The sequence below is a fragment of the Quercus lobata genome, chromosome 2 (assembly GCF_001633185.2).
Source record: "Quercus lobata isolate SW786 chromosome 2, ValleyOak3.0 Primary Assembly, whole genome shotgun sequence".
Taxonomy (NCBI): Eukaryota; Viridiplantae; Streptophyta; class Magnoliopsida; order Fagales; family Fagaceae; genus Quercus; species Quercus lobata.
This window is the reverse complement of record NC_044905.1, coordinates 385,682-405,298: the sequence shown is the minus strand read 5'-3', so window position 1 is coordinate 405,298 and position 19,617 is coordinate 385,682. Positions and strand designations below refer to the sequence as shown.

Here is a 19,617-nt window from a genome sequence, read left to right as displayed (position 1 = left end):
GTCCAATTAAGAATCTACTCGGATTTGGACACTTTGATGTTTACAGTCAATAATTCATTTGGTACAAAATTAAAAATTAAATGGAACATATGGTGTATAATTGAAAATTTAATTGAAATTTCTCTAAGTTTTGGCTATTAATATATATATAGATATAGATAGATAGAGAGAGATTGCGCGGTTAATCAATGGTTTAACTTTTTAGTTGAATAGTCCCTAGCTAGCATGTTAATATCAATACACTAACACAAACAATTCTAAATATTAACTTTCTATTGGAATAATAATAATAATAATAATAATAATAATAATAATAATAAACACTAACTACTATTTTGTATATTTGGCTTAATTTTTTTTCTTAAAAAAAAAAAAAAAAAAAAAAAAAAAAAAAACAACTGCAACTACTACTAATAGGAAGAGTAGAAAAATGCTGCAGTGCTGGAGTCCCCTTTTCTACGTGAGTTGTTAAGGTAATTCACCAAATTTAGATTTCAACGTCAAGGTTCTAACATATTATAATTTATTATTAAATACTTGATTGTACATGAGCAGATAATCATGGTACAAAGTATGGCCCATATCATTCTCAAAAAAGAAAAAGAAAAAGAAAAATAAAAAAAAGTATGGCCCACATCACTCGCCTGACACTGACATATATGGTACCCTTAGCTTACAAAAATATAAATATAACAAAGAGTTAGCAATGAAACCACAATACAGATATTTAGTGTTGACTGGATGTACCAATATATGTAATTAATGTGAGTCTTCTTCCAGTTCCAGCAATAGTACTCTACACTTCTTTTACAGAGCTAATTAAGTAGAACTTTCGTGGTTATGGACGCCTTCGTATGTTGTTATTACATACCTTGGATCGTCTCTGTCTCTCTCAACTCTCTTCTTCACAGGGCATCCGTCAATGGAACACCTATAGTAATTCCTATATAAATATAATCACAGAATATAAATATATGTGTTCATTATAGCCTTATATATATAATAATAAGATTAAGATATCATCTTACATAAATATATCTCACAATTTAGGGGCCTTTCATGCACCAACTTTGTTTATTTATATGTCTAACATAATGTAAAACGTATCATATTTGATTTGATGCATACCTAGCTAGCTTGGAAAACTCGAGCCTAGTATAGATAAAACTAAATTAAACGAGAGTACCAGGGTTTATTAATTGATTGGAAATATTTGGAAAGAAGTATAATCTTTTTGTTAGTTTAATTTACTTGAACAAAGTATAAAATGATAAGTTTAATTTGTTTCTATTGATAAAATTTTATGGATGAACTTTAGTTTTTTTAATATATGGATGGGAAATAATTAGATATAGGATATTATTTCAAATTTAGAACATCACTAGTGTTTTTCTTGAAAGAAAATTATCGATGTTCAAATCCTTTATATATATATATATATATATATATATAAGCAAATCCATTTTTAAATTTATATAAAGTAATATATTCTAGCTAGCAATTGTTATTCAAATTAAGTTCTAACTAGGATTCTATCCCCAAAAAAAAAAAGTTATAATTACTAGGATGTTAAAATGGTTGTTAGAGAACCCTTGACTTTATCAATATGTAGTAGCTATTACCTCGGGTTTGGGCTGTTCTTCACCATCTTCTTCCCATACTTCCTCCACTTAAATCCATCATCCAGTATTTCAACCTCTGATATTGTTTTAAAGGCGAACCTTTCTTTAACTTCCCTTCTCTCCCGTCCACTTCCAGCTTCTCCTATATATGGTAATTAAGATACATCCATACATAGACCAGAGCTCAAGATGATATTCAATGAAATAATGAATGAAGAATAATAATGTTTATATTCAATGACAGTGGCGTGTAGAGCCATATTTGTACTAAAAAAGAAAAAGAAAAAAAATTGACTTTATAAAAAATTTTGCTTACTGCTGCTAGACCCTTCAACGTGGCTTTCACTCCCACCAAACACACTCACTTCATTAGCTTGATGAACTGGATTTTGATGAGTAGACCCAGAAGCATTAGATGTTGGATCCTCCTCATCAAGCCAATCATCAAATGTTAAATACTCGGAAAACTCAAAATTGGACTGATCGACATACTCTCTGCTCTCAGGCAAGTCTGCAGGTGGTTTAAAATTGTTATTAGACATATTGATGTGTCAAAATAAACACAAAAGCTTGAAAGCATTTGTTTTTGATTTATTGTAGTTATAAAAACTGAAATTGGGATATATAAGCACCTAGCTAGCTAGGCGAGCTCCATGGTTAATGATTCAGGAGGTGGGTTCATCGTCAGCTTCCTATGAGAGGGTAGGAAGCTTCAAAGCTAATGCTGAGTAGAGAAGTGCCACATAACCAAAAAAAAAATGAAACCTTTGGTGAAGACCAGAGTGGGGCATGGTGAGGATGACTTGGGGTAGACTTTGTAGACTTATAAAGCTATGATTGTGTGAATTTAGGTGCAGAGTCTCGTGCTTGGAGTCCTTGGACCAACCCCTTCACAACGGAGAAGAATACGTACAAGTCAAATGTGATAGTGATACTGATACTGATTTAATTAAGCTGTGGATTATCAAAAATAAAAGATTTAATTAAGCTGTGATACCTTGTTTCATTGCCCACATTATCTTACATGCGCCGCTGCAGGAGGGTCAGGTGAGGTGACAAACTTGAATTCATATATATATACACACACACGACACAAACACGTAGTAACAAAATGCACATGTTTGTTTTGGAGATTTTGACTTCAACAGGAAGCGTGTACATGCACACATTTCTTCTTCTTCTTCGTTTCTCATCTCGTTCTGCATATATATATTTTACAAGATATAACATATGATCTCTTCCGGTTACAGAATTAATTTACTGCAGTATATGTGAAAGCTAGAATATATAGTCAATTGTCAATGTGAAATCTTTCACTTTAGACAAATTGGATCCTTAATGTAGAACTACTATTAGAATTTTTTTTTTCTTTTCTAAAAAGTGTGTTGGCCTTAAAAAGCAAACATAAAATCGTTTCTTTGTTTTATTTTTAACATATAGTTTGTTGGCCTTAAAATGCAAACATAAAAATATAGCTTCCTAAGCCGAATTTTAACTATACTACTCTCCTCTTTATTGATCAAAAGAAAATAAAAATCCTTTAAAGGGTCCTAAGGATTTTGTCCCACATCACTACAATTTTGCTTTTAAGGCGGCATGTGGCTTACTCATTTCCTCTTAAATGATGTATTTATTTTGATCTTCCCCAATCAATTTATAAGACTATTTACTTGTATTATTTAAACAAAATAAATAGCTTATTAATTGTCCGTTTAAAAACAACTTATTTAGTTGAAATTGAAAACCTTTTTCTGAAAATACTGTAAATAAAAGTAAAAGTTAATTGAAATAGTACAGTAGAACTCATGAATAGTACCAAAAAGTGTAATAAAACTCATAAATAGTAATTGTAAGGGCGGGTTTTGGATTCTTAGCCCAAAAGGTAAATGGATTAAGGCCCAAAGAGCCCAATACAGTAAATTTGTAGAGAGTAAGCTAAAAACTAGGTTTCAATGAATTGGACAATACTCACAATGAACCAAAGATGGTGAAAAAGCAAGAATAACAATGAAAAATAAGTTTGTGCCAAAAAAATTTTCCTCGACAATGTCCAAGGAGAGTAATTCTTGGGTATATATATTTCTCTTAGACTTGGTTACAATTACAGTTCTTAGTGCTACAATTTTTTTTTCTTTATTATCAAATCCCCCTCTATAATGGGATTCTTCTCCTTTATATTACCCTCATTTACTCTATTTCAGCCCTCCACGTGTAGATCAAATGGCTAGTTCTTGTCCTTATCCCATCAACACCTTCCTGAAACTTTTAGAGGTAGCTGTAAGGCTGAACAACACTATTCAGGCATCACATCCAGATTAATGCGGTCAGAGAGTTAGCTACAGAACATTTAATGCAATGGAAACAGCTTTTCCTCAGATATTTCTTACCTTCCCCTTGTCTCATTCCTTCCTGATGTTTAATCCTTAACAGTGGAACTACCTGAAACGTTGCTCTTGATGGCAGGTCAACCCTTCTGATCTCTGCACCGTCAAAGTCGAGGAGGAATTTATCCTCGGACCACCTTCCTAAACTCTCATGACCACTCACCTTCCTCCATTCACTAGCCCGCACTTCTATACCAACGTTTACTTGTCCTCGGACTAATAAGTCTTCTCAGACAGGGCCCACGGCCCAACATACACTTCTGAGCCTGTCATTCCTACAGTAGCAAAAATAAGCTAAATAATAGAATAAATTGGTTTTTTAAGTCATACCAAACGCAACCTAAAAATGTCATGTGACTAAAAGTACATTTGTATAGTCTTATAAATTACTACATACTAAGTTAAAGGAAGTTTCCTCCGAACTGGTTTAGTGGTAAACTTTTTCCATTTACTAATATTCTTCCTACATTATGGATATATTACTATATATATAATACTATACAATGGAACTGAGACTGATCTAAGCTCATTATAGGTCAACAGCAAACAAGGACAGTCCATTTCTTACCTCCGAAGTTTTAAGGCAACTTCTTTTTTTTTTTTTTTTTTTTGGCTGAGTAGAAAAATAAGTTCAAAAGTAGGCAACTTCTTCCATTGCTTTCGCCTTTTCCATCATGGATGGTCCTCTGACCGAATGGCCTCCGCTGACAATCAATTAAACTTTGAAATTGTTAAGCTGGTTTAATGACTCTAATTAATGATATTACTTTTTATAGGTTCAATAACTAAAAGATAGTATATAATATATTATAGGGTCATACTAACAGATGCCTTTAGAGTAATGATTAATAATTCATTTTAAAAAAGTTTTGACACAATTTTTATGAAAAATTGAAAAAACTGTTAAAACAGTAATTTTTTTTTCTCCCATAAAACATTTCTTTAAATTAATTATTAACCATTACTCAAAGGGTATTTGTTAGGATTTCCCTATATTATATTACTATATAAAGGATTAAAATCAAAATAGTATCTTTCTCAAAAAAAAAAAAAAAAATCAAAATCAAAATGGTATGGTTAATTATTATATTAAGTCTAATTCCAAACTGCCTGGCATTATAGCCTTTATTTGGCATCTGCCAAGTCGTAGTCCAATATTCCTCTAATCCAACAGATTAAACCTTTTTCTTCGAAGCCTCATCCCACAGTGTATGCTTATGTTAATGGGTTTTCTAGATAAATTTTCTACTCCGGACCATTTTATTTTTCCCTTCTTGTCTTTTTTTTTTTTTTTTTTGAGAAGCCCCTTGTCTTTTTCTAGTCTGCGTTGAACACGGAGGACTGAGGAACATAATTGATGACAATACCTAAGGCACACCATTTCAGCTGACGTATTATCACTTTATCAGTTTATCACCAACACAAGGTTTCGTAAAATCATAAAATCATAAAGTGTCTGTTTGGATAGAACTTATTTTGTTGAAATGAAAATTGAAAACTAAAAACATTATAGCAAAATAATTTTTAAATGTGTGAATAGTACTGTGGGACTCATTTTTAATGAAAAAGTTGATAAAAAGTGGAGTTTGTGGGACTCGTGAACAGTACACAAGTGCACTGTTCACAGAAGACCTGGTCAACTGTTGCGGCTGAAAAGAAAAAAAAAAAAGGAGTGAAAACGCAAACGCAGCACTTAAGTGCTATCCAAACTAGCACATAGTATAATATATTAAAGATAAAACTCAATTAAAACCTAAATTAGTTTTTAATTACATTATAACGGTAAGGGAGGGCCTTGAATCCTTAGCCCACCAAGAAGATGGCTTAAGGCCCAAAAAGCCCAATTCAATAAATTTGTAGAGAGTGGGCTAACAAATAGGATTCAATGAATCGGATAACACTCATAATGGACCAAAGGTATTTGAGAAAGCAAGAAAAACAATGAAAAAACAAGTTTGTGAAAAGAAATTCTTCCTCGGTAGTGTTTGAGTAGAGTAATACTTGGATCTCTATATTTCTCTTAGATTTGGTTATAGTTACAGTTCTTTGTGCTACGGTGTTTTCTTTTTTTTCCATCCCCTCCATGTAATGGGATTCCTCTCCTTTATATTACCTCTCTTTTCTCTATCTCAACCCTTCACATGTGGATTTGATGGCTGGTTCCTGTCCTTGTCCCATCAACACCTTCCTGAAACTTTTTTAGAGGTAGCTGTAAGGTTGAACATCACTATTTAGGCATCACTTTTACATTAATACAACCAAAGAGTTAGCTACATAGCATTTAATATGGTAGTAGCAGCCTTTTCTCAGATATTTCTCATCTTCCCCATGTCTCATTCCTTCCTAATACTTATCCTTAACAGTAGAATTGCCCGAAACGCTAATGGGAGGTCAACCCTTCTGACCTCTGCACTGTCATAGCCGAGGAGGAATTTATCCTCAGACCACCTTCCCAAACTCTTAGGACCAGTCACTTTCCACTATTTTCTAGCCCGCATTTCTACATCAATGTTCCTTTGTCCTCGAACTACTAAGTGTCCTTGGACAGGGCCCATGGCCCAATATACATTTCTGACCCTATTTTCCCTATAATAGCCCCTCAAAATTCTCATCTTTTGCTTCTTGGAGGAAAAAATAGGGACTTCAATATTATTGCAATTACCCTAATCTTACCATACATCATCTCTGTCTGTGCAAACGTCTTTTCAACTACTCGAAGCATGCTCCTGACGTCTCGACATCCGGGACACACTTGCATTTAATTTCTGCAGCTCCATGCTCCCCACATTCTACAGCGCAATGGAGATCAAATGGCTAGAGATTTTATGGGGATTGGAGCGGGAACTTTCTCGCTTATTTCCCTCTCATATATATAACACCTAAAAGCTTCGACTGCTTCACTTTTTGCACTCTCAAAACTCAAGAGCTAGTCCAAGGAGCTTTTCTTCCTTTTTGTAAGTCATCTTTAGTATTTTCTCCTTTTCTTCCGTCTCTTTTCATTTTAGAGCCCTTCCTTCCCCGGCTCCTCTAATTCTACCTTGTCTCTTTGTAACCTCCCACCTTCATTTCATATGAGTAGATTCGCTTACCTAGTAGACACCCCAAAAGTTATAGAGAGTTTTAAGGCTTAATACCGAATTCCCTAAGGGATTTCTAATTGGTACTGTAAACAAAGGGAGTGGCACACTAAAAGGTAGGAGGGAGAAGTAGTAATCCCCATGATTTCCTTCATAGAGGGAGAGATAAGAATCCTCATGGGCCGAGTCACTAGGGATTATCTGATAACCCATAGATTAGCCCCCACCCAATGTGTCCCAAATATGCTTAGGATCCTAGGTAGTGTTGACGCCCTCAATGAGAAGATGGGTGTGAACCTCACCCATCACAATGTTAACTGAGTTTACAACCGCCATAAACTAACAGGGTAGGGACATTGTTTAAAAACTAAAGAACCCTTAATTAGGCTCATATCATGCCTCCCTGAGTCCAACAAGGTTATGGACAAGGATTATTTAATCGTCTAAGGGGAGTGGCATGATGGACTCCACTGCTCAACACAAGAGGGTACACCAGGTGGGGTACTTAAGTTTAGGTCCATTACTCTAACAATATGCCTTCCTTTCATACTAACATTTTATTTGCTCAACATTTTCATTGTACCTGTAATTTACCTTTCCTTTTGTATGTGATGTTTTCTAACAATACTTTTGGTTTTTGATGAATTTGCAGATAAGCATTTCGCTATTCCAAACTTTGGCCTTGTTAATGAACCTGATTTGACGAAGATACTCAAGGCAGAAATCTTTGTCCACACCGACAGGCAATTAAGAGCGGCCCACCTCATCCTCGGCTACACCCCGCTCTCATCTAGCTTCTAAGCATACAAGTGTGTGATCAAGGCGAGAGACCCACGCCTGCACCAAATCAATATTGTCGTTCCTGGTTTCCTCATCTTGGCCCTATTTCAGAAGGTGTACAGCAAGTAGAGCTGCCTTCCCTGCGTGTAGTCGAGGAGCAAGCAGTGCTTTCCTAAACAACTGTTAAGGAAGAAGAAGAGGACATAGTTGAAATCTCGAAGTCCGGGGATGATTTTGAGATTTTTAACCAACTTTTATCTTCGGAACCTCCTATTGTTGACCTCAGTGACCTCCCTCCAGCTTTAGTAAGTTATACTCAATAAGCTCCTTCTGTTCCAAACGCCATGGTGCTATAGCGTAAGATGAGAACAAGCCTTCTTGGCTTCCTAGAATCCCACACTGGAGGCAACGTGCCTAAGAAAGCAGTTCAACCCAAACCCCCTGCCTTACCTTCTACCCAGACCTCCTAACTTAATCTCGCTGACAAAAAGAGGAAGCGAGACCCAAAGGGAAAGGAGGTGTTGGAAGAGAGAAGGAATCTTCCATCCAAGGAAGCTGAGCCCCAGCAAGGGGGCAAGCATGCCCGAGTTACAGAAACTAGATCCTCTAGTGAGGGAGCTATCATAGATAGGAGGGGTGACCATCATATTGAAGTCCCAGCCTAGACCCCTTCAATAGTGCTAGATGGAGCTTCTCTTCCCAGTGATGCCTCTATCAGGGACTTCCAGCAGAGCAAGGCTGGATACGTGGCCAACGCTGTGGAGCAAGCGCTACTTCTGCCTTCTGATATAGCCAACCTTAGGTCAATAAGGAAGCATGAAGTGTTCCTTAGCTTGAAGAGGGATTTTGCAATGGTAAGTCCTTTAACCAACTTTCTTTCGTTTGAAATTACACTCCTTTTCTCCTTTTCTCCTTCCTTTCTTTTTTTTTTTTTTTTTTTTTTTTTTACAATTATACTTCTTCCTTTGGCAAGTTGTTCAAGCCATATGTAGGGTTGAGGAGATGATAAACTTCTCCTATAGGCAAATGAAGGAAGAGGAAGGGAGGCGCATCGCAGTTGTGGATGCTTTCGACGTGGCAGAAAAGAAAATTCAAGAGCTAACCACAAAGCTACAGGAGGCTAACAGGTACAAGAAAAGCGCCAAGGCTGCCTTGCAAGGAGCTGAGAGACAAGTGGAGAGTCAACGTAAGCAGCTTCTCCAGGTCAAGGACCAGCTATTAACAGCCAAGGAGCAAATCACGAGTCTGAAGAAGAAACTTGAAGAGGCCAAAAAGGCCAAGGACTAAGCCGAGTAGGATGGCTACGATGTGGGAGTAGCAAAGACCAAAGAGGTGCTCAAGGCTAAGATCTCAGGGGTGGGTAGGACATACTGCCTCCAAGTGTGGAAAGAGGCTCTCAACCAGACTGGGGTTGAGGCCTCCTCTGCCCTTAGGAGAGCAAAGAATGTCTACTATCCCCTAGTAATTCGTGCATATGGCCCTTCAAGCTTTTCAGGCCCTCAGGTTGCCATTGTCTCCAATAAGGAAAATGAAGACAAGGGCAGCCCGACTAAGATCCCCCCTTCCCCTACCAGTCCTCCTAAGGAAGCAGAACAAGTCAAGGCCACTGAAAAAGAAAAAGAAAAAGGCCCATCCAAGGGAGTGGTTCCTGATACCACCAAGCCTCTAGTTGCACCTAAAGATCCTTCTAAGGGTAAAGAGACTTCTCAACACTTAGAGATTGTTCTTGCTACCCTCCCTGTACCTGCTAAGGATGATCCCAAGGGCAAATGTCTGGCCTCTACTACTGCTGAAACTGCTAATCCCCCCAAGGCCACAGGGAAGGAAAACCCCCCACTGAAGATCAAGTAATGCTTAGACACACTTTGTAGCAGTTTTTCCTTTTAGTTTTTTTTTTTTTTTTTTTTTTTTTTGTAATGACTGTTTAAATTTTCAAAGTTGTAATCATTTTGCCTTTTTTGAGGCTCAATTTAATGACAATTATGAGCTTTATTTTAAATTCCTGGTACTTGTGTAAATTCAAATATAACAATTGCATTACCTTGCACTTAATTGACATACAAATGAGACATAGCTTCATCCAACTTGGGATATACCCACACCCTTAATTTCAACAATTATCCGTACAAGTTGTGGTATAGTTGCTACCCTTTACACCATCAATCATAGGACAGACTAAATCTTCCAAGCCTATAATCTGTAATAAGGAGTAATTTTAGCTTCAAAAACATACCTGCCATGCTTGAAACAAACTGCTTGCATTGCCAAATATGCTTTAGACTCTTCCTCTTAACATTAAATAATGGTGTACCATGTATTTACTTACAATTTTACCTGATCATCCACTTGATAGCACACCAAAACAAAAATAGGTGTTACTTTACCTATAGTAGGTGGTCTAAGGAACCAAATATGACTAAAATTTTGTTTAATACTAAACAAATGATAAAAAGTACTAATTTACCCAAGATATGTGGTCCAAGGAGTCAGGCATAACCAAGGTTCTGTTTAATACTTAGACAAATGATAAGGAGTATTAATTTACCCAAAATTTGTGGTCCGAGGAACCAGACATGACAATTGAGTAAACTGCTGGGTTTAGTGTGTGCTAGTTTTTAGGGGGGAAAATGTATTAAACATGAGTGAGATATATTTAAATAGAGAATGTGCTAATTTTTAGAAAAAAAGTTTCTCTACTAGTTTTTTTTTTTTTTTTTGAATTTTGAATTTTGTTGAATTAAAATTTTAACCATATTTTTTATTTTTTAAGAATAAAGATTATCTAATTAGATTAGGCGTATTTTTGACATTTTTTGAAACTATAACTAACTTTCTAAATCCTTTTTTTTTTTTTTTTGAGGTTTTGATAGAAAAATGTATAGAGATATATAAAGACTAGCCTCATCACACATGCTTCGTGCATGCGATAGGCCTTTTTTTTTTTTTTTTTTTTTTGAGGTTTAGTCTCATAATTTTATATTTATAACCTTTTTTTTTTTTTCAAAAATCATAGAATTATCCATTTCAAAATATATGTAGTTGAGAAAGTATAATATAATTTTTGTTTAGAAGCTTACCAATTTTGATAGGAAATGCTTGACCATTGAGAAGAATTTAGTATATGAAACAAAAAAAAATAAAAAAGAAACTGAAGGAATATTGTGGATTTGCAGTTTTAGGGACCACAAACCTATAAAGCGGAAGAGAGGAACAGATGAAAGAAGAATTCTTTTTTTATTAATGAAGTCACAATTGATTTATGAGTGAGTTTTTTTTTTTTTTTTTGATAGAAGGTGGGATGGTTTTTTTTAAGAAGAAGGTGGGGATTGTGGAGAATTTTTAACTTTTTGTTATTAATTTTCTTTGATTTACGATTTTAACCCCTTCTTTATTTTTAAGAAATAAAGATAAGTTAATTAAATTAGAGTTTCATCACATGCGTGATTTAATGTGTGCTAATTTTTAGAGAAAAAATGTATTAAACTTGCTTGAGATATATTTAAATAGAGAGTATGCTAATTTTTAGAAAAAAAAGTTTCTCTATAGTTTTTTTTTTTTTTTGAATTTTGTTGAATTCCAATTTTAATCCCATTTTTTATTTTTAAAAAATAAGGATTATCTAATCAGATTAGGGGTATTTGTGATATTTTTTGAAGTCATAACTAACTTTTTAAATCCTTTTAATATATAGAGAAGATAATATATAGAGATATTTAGAGATTTACATATAGAGAAGATAAATGTATGGTTGGTAATAGTTTTTTCTCCTTATTTTCTATTTTCAAAAATAATTTTTTATTTTTGAGACTAAAAAACTTGTTTGACAACCCAAAATGAACAGAAAACAAAATCTGTTCTCAAAATTCAATTTGTGAAGGAAACTGAAAACATGTAAAATGCTGTTTTCAGTTTCTAATTTTCAAAAGTCAATAAAAACACGTATTTAATTTAATGAATCTGTCTCATTTAATAAGTTAGCATTAGAATTCAAATCCTATAACAACATATTTTAATATTTTCTATTTTTTTCTTCAAAAAAAACTATCTTTTTAATTTCAACTAATCAAATATATTTTTGATTTCAAAAATACAAAAAAAAAAAAAATTTCTTTATATTTCCAAAAACAAGTTGTTAAAAATAGAAAATAAAAACTATTACCAAACATATCCTAACTCTTTTGAAAAAAAATTAAAAAATTATATGGGACATGTTGTTCTTATTGTCACTCGCTTAGATACCGTGTATTTTACAGAAAACAATTAAAAAAAAAATACTGTTCATACTATGGTTATTGTTTATTAGCCTAAATGCATTGTTCATTTTCCATGAATAGTGCAGGGGAAGAGATGTGCAAACCAAATGCTCACTGAAAAGAATAAAGGGTCTGTTAGGATAGAACTTATTTTGCTGAAACTAAAAACTGAAAACATTGGAGCAAAATAATTTTTAAATATGTAAATAGTACTGTCGAATTCATTCTTAATGAAAAAGTGACTGAAAAGTGAAATTTGTGAATATACTGTTCATGAAAGACTTGGTCAACAACGGCTCCTGGAAAAAAAAAAGAAAAAAAGAAAAAAAGAAACGTGAAAAGTGAAAAATGAAAACAGCTTTGTTATTGGGTGAGGGGATTGGTTTTTATTTGGATTGGTTTAAAGCGTAAAAGAGGAACGTCGTCGTTTGGGAATTAAACGGAAAAGTTGTAAAGCAGGCAAGCCGAAAACCCCAAAAGGAAAGGCAGGGAAGTGGAAAGCGATGGCGGCGGTAGGGCGTGGGAAGACGCGGCTGAGCAACGGGGAGCGGTCGGCGTACTTCGCAAGGAGAGAGGCAGCGAAGGTATTAGGAAGTGTCCTCCAAGGCGATGCTCGTCGCCAAGCAGTGGGCTCCATAAAATCTCTGATATATAGGCCTTGTATCAGAAACAAGAAGGCCACCTTCGCTCTCGTCTGCCAAACACTCAAGCGTATGTTTTATGTTTAATTCATTCTCTCCCAACTTCCTAATTCCTTGGAATTAAATCATCACTTATAGTATTATTTTGTTTTTCAGATCTTCCTATTATTAAGGATGTTTTGGATGCTGCTACCATTCTCAATGCCAAATGGAAGGTGGTATCAATTCAATTAATGAGCATATGTTCTATCATCTCATCTCTCTAATTTTACTTTTACTGTTTGGTGTTGCAGAGGCAACAGGACTTAATTTACATTATCACATATGACATTCTTTTTGGCCAGGTACTCTCACTCTTACTCCCATTGACTTCAATAGATTAACAAATGTGCATATCATCATCACCTTATATTTGTGCCAACTCTTCTCACCCAGGCAGTTTCATTAGTTGGGGATGCCGAGAAATTTCTGATGCACCAGAAAGATGCTTTACAAACAGCTCTAGCACGCCTGTTAGTTAAGAAAAAAGTGAAGACCCCTCAAGATTTGGTGGATCTTTATCGAATTCCTGGTGTGTGTGTGTCCCTGATAGTGATATACTTCATTTTATGTTTTAAGTTAAGCATGTGTTTTAACGGTTTGATCTTCTCTCATGCTCCAGCTTCACATCAACTTGTTATGCCACTTAATCAGTTATCTGCCCGTTTCATTTTAGCCACTCAGATGCCATATTACTTGTAAAGAAAATATCTCTAAACCAGGTTTGCTAATTTATGATGCAGAAATTTCAAAGCCTCGTTATGTTCGTGTCAATACTCTGAAAATGGATGTTGATTCAGCCTTACTTGAATTAGGGCAACAAAACATGGTACTTTCTGCAATCTTTACATTCGTGGATTATGATATACAGTATGTTTTGCACTTGTCAACCAATGTTACATACTTAAAACTGAAGAAACAACACAGGATACAATCAACTCCAAAATTCTTTGATAGTAACCGTGATGGCCTTACTTGTTCAACAATTACTATGTTTTTGATGCAATAATATATGTTTTGTTTTTATTGCTGGGATAATTATTTTTTTAGAGTTTCACTGTGTTGTGTTTTTCTTCATCACTTTTGATTTGTGTGTTAAACAGGTTAAAAAGGATAACATGGTTCCTGACTTGTTGATACTCCCACCAAGTACTGACTTGCATAATCATCCTCTGGTCACGAATGGAAGTGTCTTTATGCAAGTAAGAGAGTTTGTTCAAGTCTGGTATTAAGATTTTATTTAAAAATAAAATTAAAAGCACCTTCATGTGATTTGGATTCTTATTTCATGGAAAAATAATTATCATGCTTCCTTACCCCTGAAAAAATTTCCATGACCTGGGCAGCGGTTCTAATTTAACATTTTTTTTACTGAAATTGTGATCTTTTTGCACAGGGGAAGGCAAGTTCTATGGTGGCAGCAGCTCTTGATCCTAAACCAGGATGGGAGGTGAGTAATGCTTCTCATTTATATTGGTGAATGATGATTGAGTTTTTCACTCAAGCTATCGACTTATCTTATCTCTCTCTTGCTTTGGTTTTAATATGTTGATGGAATCCATCGTTGACTGTTTACATTCAAATTAGGAATCCACAACTTCAAATTTCTTCAGCATTTTCTTTTTCTTTTTCCTTTTCAATTGAGAAGCCATGAAATACATAAGGACATGATCTGAAAACAAGTGTGTTGCTTACCTTGAAAAATAATGAAAAGAAAGAAACAAGTTTACCATTTAGAGTATATCAGTTAATACTAGTCATTTGCATAAATTTTTGTTTTTTTAAGAAAGTCAGTGAGTGGAGGTTAGCTTATTTTGGATTCTGAATCATGATTTTCAACTTTTAATGCAAGTGGAATTTTGTTTTTATCCCTCCTTGTGGTTTTAGTTTGGTATGCCTTCTTTACTTGAGAAATATGTGCATGAATTAAATTTTTATATAGGAAGATGCTAGTGAAAACCAGAAAACTAACACTTTTATGGCAAATAACTGTTTGAGAAGTAGTTTTCACCATTTTCTATACACCTGCACTGCTATACATGCTTTAGCCGGTGAGGTTGAGAAAATGAGACATTGTATTTTATTATTGATGTGATGGTTTAGTCAATGTATAATTATATTTTCTTTAAAGGTTCTTGATGCATGCTCAGCCCCTGGAAACAAAACTGTCCACCTTGCCGCTCTAATGAGAGGAAAGGGGAAGATTATAGCATGTGAGCTGAATAAGGAAAGGGTTATACGTCTAAAAGAGACCATTAAACTCTCTGGTGCCTCTAGTATCCTTTTATGATCTTTCTCATCTTTAAAGTGGCATTCTATTTTGCTTTATTTATTTGATATTTCTTATCTGTTTCAAAATTGTTCACAATCAGCAATCTACCAACTCTTATGTCTATTCGTGATCATTGTGATTCATTTTTAATCTATTATTCTGCTATGTTTATAAGCTTCTTCTTTTTTTGGGGTCAGTTTCTCATCCATTTCCACTCATCTAAGCACAAAATGCTATTCCTTAACCTGGATTTTAGATATAGAAGTTCTGCATGGAGATTTCTTAAACTGCAATCCAAATGATCCGTCCTTTTCCAAGGTAAAGTATAATGTGCTGTGTCTTCACAGTTATGGTCTTTAGGTTCCACATGACCTATCGTGAATGTCACGTATCAAACAAAAAAAAAGGGGGTGGGGAAGGTCTTCACCTTTAGTTGTTTGAATTCTTAGTCATAACTGAAACTTGGAACCTAATCCGGTCTCTTAATTGAAGTTTGTATCATCAACAAAAGCTCTGGCTGGTTTTTGAAATTTTAGGGCCATTTTGGAAACCCAGACATCTTGGCATCTGGTTGGTTTATGCTTCTGTAAACAGCAGGCTTGGACTCTGACAAAGTTACTACCTATATTGCTGCTTTTGTTAACCACGAATAAGTTGGTTTTCACCTCTAATGCTCAACTTGGTTTTGACTAAAAAAATTCTGGCCAGATTTTGTCCTGAAATTTCCCAAAATTCCCTTTACTGAATCTACAAAATCACACTATCTTCTATTTATGTTTTTGCTGACTAGCAATTCAACATTGTAGGTTCGTGCGATTCTTTTGGATCCTTCATGCTCTGGTTCTGGGACAGCCTCTGTGAGATTGGACCATCTGCTCCCATCTAATGCTGCAGGTACTTTTATTAGCCTCTTTGGATTTTTTTGATTGTGTGATGTATAAACTCTTTTGGACTCATTTTAGCTTAGGTGATTTAAGACCCATTTACTAATCCAAAAAGATAAATGTAAGGTGCTAATAGTTGGCTGTTAGAAACATCATTGTCATAGCTAAGACTTTGAACAGGAAAACTTCTTGGAAACTTTGTCCAATCAATTGGGATGTAATGTTAGATAAACTTGCTATTTCTGTTTTTTTTTTTTTTTTTTTAAATGGAAATTTTGTTTCATCTAAAAAAAATTAATTGGAAATTTGGCCAATGAATCTAGCTCAAGTGACACTTTGTTATTTTATAAGAATAAACGAAAGATGAGATCATAGATTCAAAACTCAATGAAGTGCTTGTGTAACTTACCAATAAAAAAAAATGGAAATTTGGTTTTTTTAATTTATTTAAATGACTTTTTACAGCTTTAGTTATTCATTCATATAACCGATTTGTTAAATGTGTCAATATATCCTTTATGTGGCAATAATGATTTTAAAATAAGTGATATTTACATTTTCAAAGATAATCTATTATTCTACTGTGTTTTCTTATATGATCGAAACTGGTTCTGGTGGTTGAACCACCAGCTTGACCGGTTGTGATCGTTTTTTAACCATTTTTGCTATTGAACGTGGATGAGTCTGATATGGTCCTGGTTCACATTCAATCCGGTCAAACTGGTCAGTTTGATCCGGTTGTTAAAACTATGGAGCACACTGCTACCCTCTATTTTTAATCGGTAACTGCTAATTTAAATCTGCAGGTCATGCATCTGATGTTACTCATACTGAAAGATTGAACAAGCTTGCGGCTTTCCAGAGAAAAGTGCTCATGCATGCATTATCTTGTAAGTTTCACTCAAAGCTTATATCTTTGCTCTCCTTTCCCAAAGTTTTGTAGTTAGGCCACTGCATATGCTCCATTAGGTCACTGCATATACTCATCCAAATAAATGTCGGGACTCTCTGAGGTTTTCGTAACAAATTGCTTTCTCACGAAATCTTAGCCCTGAGATTTGACCTCTTAATCAGTGAACAAGCATTAATTCTTGTAAATCTGCTAGATTATGAAACAATATTCTTTGTTTCTTCTTTTCCCTCCCTTTGAGGAGGATACTCCGCACAATAATGCTGTTTGACCCATGTTTTACAGTACTCTAAATGTATTTTTAAAAGGCGTTCTGAATAACGATTATTCTGCTGGCAGTTCCTGCAGTTGAGAGAGTGGTTTACAGCACATGTTCCATACACCAAATTGAAAATGAAGATGTCGTAAAATCTGTTCTTCCTCTTGCTGCATCATATGGTTTTCAACTGGCAACTCCCTTCCCCCAATGGCAGCGCCGTGGCCTCCCAGTTTTTGAAGGCTGTAAGTGCTGTTCTGTTTTAATGCCAATTTGTTTACTAAGATGGCATATTAATGCCCTATAAGCTGACTTCTATCCAGAAAATGAAATCTGATAATGTATTTGATAGAGCGCAGAGATGGCCAATATCTTCACACTGCTTGGTTCTTATGTTTGCAGTTCAACATCTTTTGCGAACCGATCCTGTTGAGGATGGAGAAGGCTTTTTCATTGCCTTATTTACAAAGAGAGACGACAAAAATCACTCCGAAAAGCAAGCAACCTGCAGAAATAATTCCAAATCTCTTGCCAGAGACGGCTGCACCAGTAGATTTAGAAATGGGAAGAAAAGAATTGTAATAAACTTTGCCCATACTAAATTGTTTCTGATGTGGTTGCATGCAAAACAGAGTAGGCGAAAAAGAGACAACTTCAATACTGGTGGCTCGTATAGACCAATGACTACTGATTGCTTTTGAATTTTGAAAATTATCCAAGTTTTTGGTTTAATTATCTTTTCTAAAGATGAGGTATAGTCGCAGACAACTAGTATGAATTTCTATCCCAGCGAATTTTTTGATACACACAGCCCCGCTTCCTGAATTTGTAGTACTCATTTTGCTACTGCAAATCTGCTGTGATTGTGCTCAGCAAGAATATTAGCTCAAATATGTTGCTCTGGCACCTAATGGATTAAGATTTTATGTTGCTCTTAGTTTTAGAACTGGGTTCCTTTGCCTGTTGATTAGAATTTCATGTCATACTAACCAATGTGGGGTTAGGCGGTTCCATTGTGAAGAAGAAAAAAATTGGGAACCGTTTGCTACAAACAGATGTATAGCTCTTCATCAGAGAAATTAAATAGGAGAGTCTAGAAAAGCTCTTACTTGCTGAAAAACTCATGCAATTCTCATTACAAGAAGATAACAGTACATATTTCAGCCAAAAAAAAAAAAAAAATACAGAAGAAGATAACATAGCACACATGCTTCATTCATTCCTAACAACAGAATGTAAGCACAAATACAAGCATAACAAGACACACATCTAAACAAAAGCAAACAAACAGAGACTGGATTGATTTATTCTCCCATATGATATGATATGATAGACAGACGAAGAAGTCCCATTATGATGGAGTAATAATTAAGCAATCTTAACCTCGATAGTCTTGGGCTTCTTGGGTTCTGGAGGTGGCAACTTGTTGACAGTAACAGTGAGCACACCATCCTGGCATACCGCAGAGATAGCTTCTGTGTTGGCATTGTCAGGGAGCACAAACTTCCTCATGAGCTTGCCAATCCTCCTCTCCATCCTCAGGTACTTGGTCCCCTCTTTCTCTTCCTCCCTCTTCCTCTCGCCACTTATCAAAAGCACATTGTCGTCCTCCACCTGCACCTTAATGTCCCCAGACTTCAACCCAGGCATGTCCACCACGAACACGTAGGAGTTGGGGTACTCCTTCACATCTGCCGGAGTGGCCGCCATCGCCTTGGCGTCGCGGACGTACGTGCGACTCGGGCCGTTCAAGGATGCCGAAGAAGACTTGTCGTCGCTCAGCTCCATCATCTGCTGCAGGGTTGACAACAGTGGGGATGATTCCAAACCCATGATTCTCAAATCCATATTTTAATTTCTTGATTGAAGAAGAAAAGGATGCTAAAATTGTGTTTTGGAACTAGATAATTTTAATTTTTTGGTTTGAAAGAGGAGGTGGTGGTGATGGCATTTTTATAGGTGAAGAAGAAGAATGGAGAGAAAGTTCTAGAGGGATATAGCATAAAAGCATAGCTGGTAGCTTCCAGGAGGTTCGCATGTATAGAAGCTAGGCTCTACGCCAGTCCAGAACTTTGTGGAAACTTCGATTTTCTTCTCTGATTAATTAATATATGTAGGAGAGGAGACAGACTGCTGTCTTTATTTCATTGACTCATTAAAATTACTCCCATATATATATTTTTTAATTTCAAAAGAAACGGATGGTCATTAAATTACCCAAACAAATAGTAAAAAACTTCCTAATTTTAAGTATAAGGCTGCCATTAACGTTTTAAATAAAAATGTCTTACATAATATGCTTCCCCTTTATGTGTTAACTAATGTTAATCCACTCTACTCAACATGCCACGATTTTAATTTCAAAAATAAAAATAAAAATAAAAATGTCACGAGTTAATTTCTTTCACTTGCAAAATAATCAAATTTTATAAAATAAAAATAAAAAATGCACCCACATATATAATATGTACGAGCTCTAAATACAAAAGTAAAAACTAT

The 19,617-nt window shown here is 35.1% G+C and overlaps 3 protein-coding genes across 5 annotated transcripts; 1 reads left to right on the top strand and 2 right to left on the bottom strand.

Moving 5' to 3' along the window:
* Positions 1 to 500: 500 nt before the first annotated feature.
* Positions 501 to 2,230, bottom strand: LOC115977937 (probable WRKY transcription factor 50). The gene is made up of 3 exons (XM_031099971.1): positions 1,939 to 2,230; positions 1,623 to 1,764; positions 501 to 943 (listed from the first exon to the last, which is right to left on the bottom strand). Exons 1-3 carry the CDS (start codon positions 2,162 to 2,164, stop codon positions 820 to 822), a joined length of 492 nt encoding a protein of 163 aa, XP_030955831.1. The 5' UTR covers positions 2,165 to 2,230; the 3' UTR covers positions 501 to 819.
* Positions 2,231 to 12,499: 10,269 nt separating this feature from the next.
* LOC115968861 (probable 28S rRNA (cytosine-C(5))-methyltransferase) lies at positions 12,500 to 18,300 on the top strand. 3 transcript variants are annotated; one of them, XM_031088399.1, is made up of 13 exons: positions 12,500 to 12,827; positions 12,914 to 12,972; positions 13,051 to 13,101; positions 13,193 to 13,328; positions 13,540 to 13,625; positions 13,900 to 13,998; positions 14,193 to 14,246; positions 14,928 to 15,072; positions 15,325 to 15,386; positions 15,875 to 15,962; positions 16,759 to 16,842; positions 17,202 to 17,363; positions 17,471 to 17,562. In XM_031088399.1, coding segments are annotated over exons 1-13 (1,236 nt in total). In that variant the 5' UTR covers positions 12,500 to 12,619; the 3' UTR covers positions 17,473 to 17,562. The 3 variants fall into 3 exon arrangements, with proteins under 3 accessions (XP_030944259.1, XP_030944249.1, XP_030944242.1); XM_031088382.1 differs by having other exon boundaries at positions 12,501 to 12,827; positions 17,521 to 18,300; XM_031088389.1 differs by lacking the exons at positions 14,928 to 15,072; positions 15,325 to 15,386 and having other exon boundaries at positions 17,521 to 18,300.
* LOC115968877 (17.3 kDa class II heat shock protein-like) lies at positions 18,228 to 19,198 on the bottom strand. Its single transcript, XM_031088411.1, has one exon. The coding sequence runs from the start codon at positions 18,964 to 18,966 to the stop codon at positions 18,487 to 18,489; it is 480 nt and encodes a 159-aa protein (XP_030944271.1). The 5' UTR covers positions 18,967 to 19,198; the 3' UTR covers positions 18,228 to 18,486.
* Positions 19,199 to 19,617: the final 419 nt, after the last annotated feature.